General features: G+C 34.3%; 1 protein-coding gene across 1 annotated transcript; it reads left to right on the plus strand.

The window, feature by feature from the left end:
• Positions 1-544: 544 nt before the first annotated feature.
• MS3_00005188 (uncharacterized protein) lies at positions 545-5,099 on the plus strand. Its single transcript, XM_051213211.1, has 3 exons — positions 545-897; positions 2,403-2,506; positions 3,670-5,099. Exons 2-3 carry the CDS (start codon positions 2,410-2,412, stop codon positions 4,824-4,826), a joined length of 1,254 nt encoding a protein of 417 aa, XP_051073433.1. The 5' UTR covers positions 545-897; positions 2,403-2,409; the 3' UTR covers positions 4,827-5,099.
• Positions 5,100-12,111: the final 7,012 nt, after the last annotated feature.

The following is a 12,111-nucleotide window of genomic DNA, read 5'->3' on the forward strand; positions in this document are numbered from 1 at the left end:
GGACGAAACGTTAAAATTATTTGAATTTCAATCACTGTGATTATTTCAAATATAATTTTCCCATATAATAACTATTCAAATAGTGGTTTCAATTAATTATTTTGTCGGTGTCAAATAAATCCTTATCTGTTGTTTTTATCTTCAGACTTACGTCATGGGACTTATAGTTTACAGCATCCAGTTCCAGCTATGTACTGTTACAAAAAATGTAGGTATATTTTGAAGGGTCTATAAGAAATTTCCATCTGTACCAATTTCTGTGTTCTAATTTTCATCATAGAAATTATAGTTGTTTCTAGTATCAAGTAATTCAGTTTTATTGTTACTACAATTGGCTACATTATTTACTCATGTGTTTGTTTGTTTTGTACAACTAATAACTACAATAAAGATCTCAATCAATAAAATGAGGTAGAGTAGGGACAAAGCAAGTTGAAACACTTTACTGATTTTTAACATAAATGACAGGTAATCAATATTGTGCTGACTTATGTCAAATCTGTTTTTAAGTCATACAATAAAAATCCATAACAACCAGAAAATTGCTCGTATTAATATGTGGTTTGTGCTAAGGGTTTTGTACTGCAATCAAGCAAACAGAATTGAATTAAATAATTTTTATTAATTTTTGACCTATTTGGTTTATTTACTCAATAATTATGATAAATAATGCTGGATTCATTTCAGATTGAAATAAAATCTCTATGCGCCCCGTTGTATAGTAAAAAAAATAATTGTGACCTTGCGTGCATTATATTTGGTAATATGAACCTGAAACAATTAACAACGATTATGATTGGTTGACAAATAACCAATGGCAGCACATAGCAACATAATATAAACGTTTGATCATCCTCAGTTTGCTCATTATTCCAAATTGCACTTATTATCTTAGTGGTAAGTTGAATATTCGTTTAACGTTTTTAGTGTATAGTATTATAATAGGTATTATGAGACTACCAAAAACTATTTCACATAGTAATTAGTTAAAATTATCATATTCTTATTTTTGATTCATTCACAAACACTGAACTATATTATAGTTTCACAATGGTTAAGCGATAAATTAAAAGTTGAAGTAGATAAACGCAAAAATTACTTCCATTATAATATGCCAACTCCATATGATAGAATCGAAAGTAAAATGTTGAAAACTGAATAAAATACACTTATTCTAAATGATGTTCATATACCTATCTATATCGTCTAGAAATGTGAAACTTCGATTCTTTATCAAATTATGTTAACATGCAAATAGAATTACAGTAAACGTTTTTGTAGTCAAAACTACTAGTTCGTGTCCTTATCCTATAAATTCAAATGATCGCATGATCTCATTTTGTTGAGAGATTGTATTTTGTAATCATACAGAATAACACATTTAACCTTTTATACATAACGTATGTTCTATAAACGTCTTGTAAAATACAAGGTTTAAAGCATATTCCATCATTTTGATCAAAATATTCGAGTAAGAAATGATGTTACCCATTAACTGAGATTAGAATGCTATCGTTTATTAACAAAGTGTTTTACTTTTCTCATTTTCATATTTTCAAAACTACACTTTACATAGATTGTTCTATTAGTCTGTTAGTTTGCCACTAATTTAAATATCATAACTTTTTTGTATAAGATGATATTTTCCGAAGTTATTCGACTATTTGTAAATCTACAATCCAAACAGTCATATTTACACAATCTACTCAAATCTGTACAAAATATGTAAATTCATTGAACTGGCTATAAAACTTTTAGGCTATTAGGTCAATTTTTGTACTAATTGTTCTATTTAGTTTTAACATCAAACCAAACAATTATCTTTGCTTTTTCAATTATTCTCAATCATATCAGTATATTATGAGAATTATCTTCAGCTTACTCAAAATCATAAGAACAGAATATCAATAAATATACTTTCATAGTATTCAAATGCATTCATGTATTACATCATCATCATGTTGTTCATAGTTATTGTAGGATATTTTTGATTCCATTAAAAATTAATAAAAGAAATCATTGGATGTTATTGAATAACAATTATATTCGATAGACATGTACAGTTCATTGACGATTTTCATAAAAATCTATTGAATACAAATGAATAAAACTTACCATTCAAAGATTTCCAAAAGACACTCACTAGAAAGAATAAGTAATCAAAAAAATAAATAAAAAAGTTCTCAAATAAATTTCTCTAGCCCCCCCCCCAACTCGCCATATTGACACTTTATAACACTTTAATAAAATGACTGTTGGTCATAAGCATAGCATGTTTAACTTATCCATATTAAACTAATGTATAAATGATTGGTTTATGACAGTATAATTGAAATGATGTCATTTAATTAATTTACCATTGTCTTTCATACTGTTCTTCTATTTCATTAATTGAATTAAAGAGATTCAATGAAATTGATTTCAATGATTACAAATATTCAATTATTATCTGTTCTATGCTTACTTACTTATGTGAATGCAGGTTTATTACAAAAATCAAATGAAGGTAAGAATAATTTTAAATAAGTGATTCTATCAAGAATATTCCTTTTTCTTTTTCAATATTTAAATTAATATCAATTAACTGGTGACATATAAATCTACATGTTACATAACAATAATGATACAAAACTAACTAGACAACAAACTGATATTATTATCAGTGTGAAATATTAATTAAATTCTGAATGTTATATGTACAATGTTTCCTAACAGAAACCATATGTTTAATTTCAACTAATCCATGAAATTAAACATATCCATCATTGTTTTCAGTGAATCACTATCTCACAACAGATCCGGTTGAACTTCATTGGTCACTGTTTCTCACTAGACCTCCATGAAATACCTCTAGAAGCCAGTCAATAGAGAGCATATGTTGATTAATATCAAAAGGGGTTTTTGTGGATATCATAGTAACTTCAATAGTTAAGATGATGAGTCACTAAAATGGACGTCCAGTGCTTCCAGGTTTCCCATAGTTATCTAGCTTCAATTGACTCATGATCCCAACTATCGAAATTACGATAATATTCACACAAAAAACATCCCTTCTGACAGAAATCATATAGTTAAGAAGTTGTAATTCATTTATTTATAAATACTCTTGAAATCTAACAGATTAATGTTTCACAACAGAATTCAATGCTAGCTAGTAAGAATATCAAGAATAAAGTAAGAATACTATAATAACGAATGCTTAGTTCTATCTAACATCCAATATTTTATTCAATATTCAGTCAAATATGTCTAGAAAATAACAAGAACTCAATTATTGAGAAAGTAGAATGATAAACTGAGGATATATTAGGACACTTCTTCGATTATTCACATAATCAAGTTAACGGGAGATCAACATTCTAATCAACTGGTCATTCCTTCTCTTGTTCTGTTTAAACACATCATTACTCAAATCAGTGAATGATATTGAGAGTTATTGACTGAAATGTTTTAATAAACTGAGTATTTGTAGTGATTTGCTCCAGACTATAAAGACAGAGTGAGAAAGTTGGACAAATCAGTAGTATAAATTACATGTGAGGTTTATTCTAAAATGTATTGAATGTTGGATTTGCTGAGATTGTTAACACTGACAAATGTTAAATTTAAACATGTGATTGAATTCGATGAATAACTTCAACAAACGTTTTCTTTCGAAATGTATTACAGATGAAATTTCATCCGTTGGAAAGACTGATTCTGGACAAGATATAGAGCCGTCAATCGTTTCTGATGTTGTTGCAGAAAGTGTTGATAGTTTGAATGAAACCACAAATGTAGACAGTCATAAAGAAGGAACATCTAACTCGAATTCCTCTGAGTCGATTGTAGTGGCTGACGTTGCTAACACTGAGACTGTTGTCAACTTAACTTCAAATCCTCCAGAATCTACGATAGGAAATTCTGACAACAATTCAGATAGCACTGACAACTCAGATGTTTCCTCTACTCTGACGACAGAAACTGATACTACTCAGAATGATATCGTTGTTCCGATAATTGCAGAGGGTTCAGAAAATCATACAGAAAGTACTTCTACTGTGACAAGTGGTGAAAATCATACAGAAAGCACTTCTACTGTGACAAGTGGTGAAAATCATACAGAAACAGTTATATCTGATTCAACCTCAGAAAATCTTGATAACCATACAGAAGCCCCTACAGATGCTAATACACCTTCTCCTTTGATAGTAGCCGTTGGGGATCTTTGTAAAGAGTTTGGTATTCACATGGACACACAGTTGACTAGTCTAACATCAGGAGACTTGAAAAATCAGACAGAAAGCACTGGTAACTCAGATATAACCCCTCATACACAGGTCCATAACGTTGACGAGAATCGTACTGATGACTCTCACTTAGAGTCAACTTCAGAAAGTGTTGATATTCGAGCACAAACTTTTACAGAAACACCTAAATATCCTTCTCCTTTGATGAAACTAATTGATAACCTTTGCAAGGTGTTCACTAACACAAATGAAATTGTCTCTGATACAACAGAAGAACCTACCGAAATCATCACAACAACTGAGACAAACAACATCACTGAGTCAGAAACCAAGTCTACCGACAACGAAACACAAAGTGTTTCCAATATTTGCATTAATACTATGTGTGCAAATGAAACAGGCACAACAACTGAACAACCAAGTACTACCGGTGCAGTATTGCATCATTTAAATCTTTCTGATATAAAGAGTAAGAAGTGTAAAACAAAGAAATCAGATGAAGATGACTGTGAAACCGATTCAGAAAATGAAGATGCCTCGGAAGGAACCGATAGTGATGGTGATAGTAATGATGAAAGTGACGATGATAATGAATGAAATTGATAAACTTGTGCTGACATTAAACACAATCTCTGGTGTACCACGAGATGATTTTACATTTATTAAACATAAAACAAAAGCAAAAATGAATTAGCGTACTAATCTTTTAAATTCCGCTTAAATTTTACAATTTAAACATTGAAACAAGTTCTGTCAACTGATTGCAAAAAGATCAATGTAACATTCAGTCATTATGTATTACATTTTATCTCTTCACAATATATATACATACTTGGTATTGGCTGAAATATAAATTTTTCTTAAATTAAACTGTATATTTTCAATTTAATAATTGTATATTGAACGGTAAACAATTCATCATAGATATGCAGAGATGGACAGTGGCTAGTAGTGGAATCCAGGGCGCGTATTTCGCCCTATTCAGGACTCGTCGGCTGGATGTAGCTGCGTCTCAGAGTTGATGTTCACTCTGGGACTCGAACTTAGTACCGTTCGCTTCAAGCGTCATCGCGTTATTCACTTAGCTTCTGAGTTCTAAGGTTATATCGAGACAATACGCACAGTATGCTCATATGACAATAAGAGACTGATCGATTGCAGTCCTAAATATCAATGGGAAGATTCAAACAAACATTACCAAGTAAATTTAATTTATCATAGAGTTAAGCAAAATAATAATAAACAAGAAAATTTCACTTAATTCTAAATAAAATGTACATTTGAAATTGAAGTGCTCAATTAAAAATCAACAAGATTAATTCAGCGACTTTATAATTTATGAGCGAACCAATCAGATTTAGGACAACAAGATTTAAATTTTGACACGAAATTTTACCTACGCGTTTGGTCAAATAGCATCTTGTGATGAAAAACCGTAAATTTTATTCTTAGCCCTAACTGTCAACTGAATCATAATCCTTATTCTTCAAACTACTTTAGAACTCTCATTTAGCCATAGTAAGTAGGTAGACACTGTCAAGGTCACTTTGGCATCGCTCGAAGATCAACCATGAATTATAGTCTCCCCGTTAATTCTACCAAACTGAGCACGTTCAATGTTTAGTAAATCTACCAGTCACTGTATTACAAAAGATAAGTTACAGAAGAGGAGATTTTTAACAAAAAATATGAATATCAATAAATAAGACATTATTTTGTCATTATAAATAATGAGATATATCTGTATAGAATTATGTTCTGTAGGTACTCTATTGAATCTCTGATAAATTTAGCGTCTGCTGGAGTTTCGTGAAGTAATAATGCAGATGTTTCTGGATTATCGGTTCTTAGATTTAGTTTCATTTGTGCTCTGAAAAGTAAACTGTTCACAAACTGCTTACTATTATTATGGTAATTAGTTACCCTAATAAATAAGCTTGACCACACCAGTAGACATTTCTCTTGCTACAAACAAGTCTATTAATTTCACTGAGTATATAATTAACAAAATATCGGCGACCCAAATATTTGTCTTTGTAAGTGTAATCATAAAATCATTAGCAGTTAACTTTGATGTGACGAAAAGTACCACATAGTCACATTTACCCAGTTGTGGCATATATTTCAGACGTCAAGCATCTTCCTCGTAGCAAGAAAATAATGCATTGGTTAACTTCGGCACTAACGTTGAATCTTAATTCATTAATTCCATGACATTTTGTACAGTAATAGATATAATATTGGAATCGACTACATTTTACTCAAACAATTTCTCAAAAAATAAACATTGAGTTTTTTCCAGTTGAAATTATCCTGCCAATAAGAGATGAATCAAATATTGTTGCCTGAAAATGAAGTTTGAATCGATAATTCGTTTAAATTATTACCATGTCGATTTCACCGTATTTGAAAAAAAGACCATGGTTTGTCGAATTATAATATATTATTCATAAGTAGCTGTGCATAATCGTGTTGTCCAAGTTAGGATAGTTTATAAATAAACACCTATCCTTCCTCTAATAATCAACATCCAGTTGTAACAAATCATATGACCAATCGAAAAAGTAACCAGTATAACAATGTATCTAGGGTCAGTATTTAAAATGAGAAAAACCTTAATTATATAAAAATTCAAAACTTCCTTTGTATAATAATAAAAAAATAGTTCACAATCGGAACTATCCTGACGGTATTGATTTTAATTTCCAATATCAAGGGTTGAATGGTTATATATATATCCATATGTGATCAGATTGTTACACATGGTGTATCGCATTAATTTACACAAAATATTCCTAATATATTTAACTGTTTTCACGAAACTACTAAGATTTATTGTGAAGTTCTCAAAAAAAACTAATTCACTGTCATCTCTATAAACGTGATGAAGTAGGTTTATGTCTCTCCCAAAAAAATGAGTTTGTATGTTAAAAAATATACGTCTTCAAAATTAATAAATGGTTAAGGTCATCCATCAAGTTTAAAATGTTCAACAAGCCCGTTTTTTATCCAGCATATTTGACTAGTTTTTCGTTCAATTAGTGTATGGGTGTTACATAGTAGAGTGCAATTTTCACTCAAGATTTCATTTCAAACTTCAATATGTATTCTATTTGTGTTTTTCATATTTTATATGCGAATGGGCTTTGAATAAATCCAGTCAGTCAAAGCGAAAACTACCCACCAATATGCAGTAGACACCAACTGATTGAACAGACAAATGATCAAAAGCGCTAGGTATGAAATGGTTAATAGAGAATTTTAATGAATACTTTTTCCGTTTTACAAAATCTCATAAAAAATTACCTTTGTCGTATAACAACTGGAGGTGTTGATTATTGAACAAGATTTCACTAATAACTAACATTTGTATATCGAATAAAATCAAGTATTCGAGAAACTGGAGTGAGTCTGGACACAGTCGCTTGGTGGAAAACGCGTCAGCATTCACAATAATTGATTCTTTGATAGGACTTTTTATGCGAACCTTAACACTAGGATTCAAGCACATCCAGTTGTCAAGTAGCGAGTGGAACGAAGAACCCTGACTGTTACTGTAACACTTTTATAGAAAAAAATCACAAACATCAAATGAATCATAGCAACATATCGGTCGTGGATGGAAAAGTCAAAGATCTGATAACCGAATAATAATTTCTCTAGATATAACACTAAGTGATACAGGTGTGAGTCCCTGAGGAAATTGTATTTCCACGCAAATTTCTAGGTCCACCATATTCAGCAATGTCAACCAATATAAAACTAAGTGTCAAAGTTTCCTGTTCACTACATTTAACCATTTAGTATTACTGGCATTTTATTATATGCTGATTTCATCGGCACATAATAAAACTTATTTCTTAAAAATAAACACCAGCCATCTCTTCACTTTAGTTTCAAAGCAAATAATTCGATACTATATGGTCAGGTTTTGTCCCATAACATCAATAAAGTTGGATTATATTATCGTTATATTTGGCCACCATTATAGATAAAAAGGTCATCCTCAATAATCCTGTCAGTCCGAAAATTACATAGGACTTTTCACTTTCGTGGAGGACCATACGAGATACACCAACATTCTCGATCAAACTCTGATCTCAACAATCACTTCCAGTTCCCATTCATTATTTTGATATCTACCTCCAATTCACCATTCAATGTGTTCCCTGACCTACCGCTTTCCCCATCACCTTCAAGATTCCAAGTTAGCACTTGTCTCATGATCCAATCCAATGGTTTCCACAATATATGTCTCACCAACCTCAAACATCTTTTCCTAATTTCCACTTCAGATGGAAGCTAGTTTGTTCCCTAACACAGTGGACTATTTCTGATGGTATCCGGTCAACTGACATTCAGTATATTGCATAGACAATTGTTTATAAATACCTTTACTATTCTGATGATGGTTGTGGTAGTTCTCCAAGTTTCAACTCAGTATAGTAGAACTGACTTGACGTTCGTATAGAAGATTCTCACTTTGATGTTGACTGTCAGTTGTTCCATATGTTCTATATGTTCCTCAACTGTAGGAATGTTGTCCTTACTTTGCCAATCCGTGTACTTACATCTTCATCAAATTCTCCTTGTCTATCGATGATCGTTCCAAAGTATGTAAAAATTCGCCTGTTCCAGAATTTCTTCATTAAGTATGATTGAGTTGGTGTTCTCTGTGTTGTATTTCATGATCTTGTTTTTCTCTTGCGTATGTTGAGGCCTATTGATACAGAGGCTGCTGCTACACTAGCTGTCTTCACCTAAATTTGTTGCACTGTATGGGATAGAAGAGCTAGGTCATCTGCAAGGTCCAAATCGTCCAGACATATCTCAACTATCCATTGTAATCCGTGATTCCCCTCAGTTGTAAAGGTCTCGGAAATCCTACCGACCACCAGAAGAAAGACAAGGGGAAAAGTAAACAGCGTTGTTCGACACAGCTCTTCGCTTAGAATGTATCTGACAGCTTCTGGACCCAGACTGGGCAGACATTAAATGATTTAAATTATTTTTCTGATTAACGTTTTTTAGCATAGTTGTTTTCTATAGGATAGGATTGCTGACTCAATCATCACCCCTCCTCCTTTTTCAGGACTTGGGACTGGCAATAACCCCAGAAGAACTACAGGCATTGATGAGGCGAAATTTTCCTACTATGCATTTTATTCACATGATGTGTTGTTTTGCTGTTATCGTGGTTATGCTTTGAAACTACTATAAATCATTCTGACCTGTATTAAATGACGTTTCCAATTTACCAATGACAGTATCTTGAAGTATTTATGTCGTGAAAGATGATAAAGTTCCCCGGGTTCAACATATAACATTGTTAAATTCATTAATGAATACTTTATTTTGGTCATTATGAAAGTAATACAATAATTACGTACTTGTAACTGTGGAGACTGATGTTGAAGTTATTGAAAACAATTATTCGCCCTTACTTACTTACTTACGCCTGTAACTCCCAATGGAGCATAGGCTGCCGACCAGCATTCTCCAACCCACTCTGTCCTGGGCCTTCTTTTCTAGTTCTATCCAATTCTTGTTCACTTTTTCATGTCTATTTCCATTTCTCGGCGTATTGTGTTCTTTGGTCTTCCTCTTTCCCTTTGGCCTTCAGGATTCCATGTGAGGGCTTGCCTTGTGACGCAGTTGGGTGCTTTCCTCAATGTGTGACCTATACACTTCCAGCGCTTCTTCCTGATTTCTTCCTCCGCTGGGATCTGGTTTGTTCTCTCCCACAGTACGTTGTTGCTAATAGTGTCCGGCCAACGGATCTGAAGTATTTTGCGTAGACAACTGTTAATAAGCACCTGTATTTTCTGGATGATGGCTTTCGTAGTTCTCCAGGTTTCTGCCCCATACAGTAGAACTGTCTTGACATTTGTATTGAAAATCCTGACCTTGGTGTTGGCAGTTGACAGTTGCTTTGAGTTCCAGATGTTCCTCAGTTGTAAATATGCTGCTCATGCTTTGCCGATCCGCGCCTTCACATCTGCATCAGATCCACCCTGTTCATCAATGATGCCGCCCAAATACGTAAAGGTTTTTACATCTTCCAAAACTTCTCCGTCAATTGTGATTGGATTGGTGCATTCTGTGTTGTATCGGAGAATCCTGCTTTTCCCTTTGTGTATATTGAGACCTACTGCTGTTGAGGCTGCTGCTACACTGGTCGTCTTCTCCCGCATTTGTTGTTGCGTTTGGGATCAGATCATCTGCGAAGTTCAGATCGTCCAACTGCATCTTAGATGTCCATTGTATCCCGTGCTTCCCTTCAGATGTTGACGTCTTCATGATCCAGTCGATCACCAGGAGAAAGAGAAAGGGCGAGAGTAAGCAACCTTGCCTAACACCGGTCTTCACTTCGAACGACTTTGTCAACTGTCCTCCATGCACGATTTTGCAGTATAATTCATCATATGAACTCTGTATGGTATTGACTATCTTCTGAGGCACGCCATAGTGTCGAAGAAGTTTCCATAGTGTTGTTCTGTCCACGCTATCAAATGCCTTTTAGTAGTCAATGAAGTTGATGTAGAGTGATGAATTCCATTCAATTGATAGTTCCACAATGATCCGTAGAGTTGCGAATTGGTCTGTACACGATCTATCCTTACGGAATCCTGCCTGTTGGTCACGAAGTTGGGTGTCTACGCAGTCCTTCATCCTGTTTAACGATACCCTGTTGAAGACTTTTCCCGGTATTGAGAGAAGAGTGATGCCCCTGTAGTTATCACACTTGCTGAGATCGCCTTTCTTCGGTATTTTGATCAGAAGTCCTTCTTTCCAGTCTGTTGGCACTTGTTCCTCATCCCAAATCTTATTGAAGACAATGTGGAGTATCCTTGCAGTTGTCGCTACGTCTGCGTTCAGTGCCTCTGCTGGGATGTTGTCCGGTCCTGCTGCTTTGCCACTCTTGATTTGTCTGATGGCCATGCTGATTTCTTCAATTGTTGGTGAGCCAACATTGATTGGGAGGTCCGTGGGTGCTGCTTCAATGTTGGGTGGGTTCAGTGGAGCTGGTCGATTCAAGAGTTCTTTGAAGTGTTCTGCCCACCTGTTTTTTGCTCTTCAATGTTGGTGATTACCTCGCCTCCCTTGCTTTTCACTGGTCGTTCTGGTTTGCGGCGATTTCCAGAGAGTTTCTATGTCGTGTCATACAATTGTCTCATGTTTCCTTCTCTTGCAGCCTTTTCCGCCGTCATTGCTAGATCTTCCACATATTTACGTTTGTCGGTTCTGATGCTCCTCTTCACTTGTTTGTTTACTTCTGTGTATTCAGCTTGTGCCTTGGCTTTTTCTACTCTTGTTCGGCTGGTATTGATTGCTGCCTTCTTGTTCCTCCTTTCTTGAATCTTATCCAATGTATCAACAGTGATCCATTCCTTGTGATGGTGCTTCTTGTGACCCAGGACCTCATGACATGTTGAAGTGATTGCTTCTTTGATCCCCTTCCAGTTGCTCTCCATAGTAGTTCCTTATCCATTGAGTAGATCATGAAAGGCCTGGAACCTATTGCTGAGGACTATCTTGAATTTGTTGAGTTTGTTAGTAACCTGAAGAAAGGCCGTATTGAACTTCTGTGATATTGTCCGCCCCATTGTCTCGTACTGCTTTAGTTTCAATTTCATCTTGGCGACCAGCAAGTGATGATCTGATGCTATATCAGCTCCTCTCTTGGTTCTCACGTCCTCTATAGTCCTCCTGAACGTTTTGTTGATGCAAATATGGTCGATTTGGTTTTGCGTGGTGTGATCCGGTGAAGTCCATGTGGTTTTGTGTATGCGTTTATGTGGGAATATGGTGCCGCCTATGACCAGTTTATTGAAGACACATAGATTTGCAAATCTCTCACCATTTTCGTTCCTTTCTCCCA

The sequence above is a fragment of the Schistosoma haematobium genome, chromosome 1 (assembly GCF_000699445.3).
Source record: "Schistosoma haematobium chromosome 1, whole genome shotgun sequence".
Classification (NCBI taxonomy): domain Eukaryota; kingdom Metazoa; phylum Platyhelminthes; class Trematoda; order Strigeidida; family Schistosomatidae; genus Schistosoma; species Schistosoma haematobium.

What these genes read in the sequence shown, in the direction of transcription:
- MS3_00005188 (XM_051213211.1), top strand. Translation starts at nt 2,410, where the DNA reads ATGAAATTGATTTCAATGATTACAAATATTCAATTATTATCTGTTCTA. An exon ending in ATTACAAAAATCAAATGAAG is followed by an intron (nt 2,507 to 3,669) that starts GTAAGAATAATT and finishes AATGTATTACAG; the next exon opens with ATGAAATTTCATCCGTTGGA.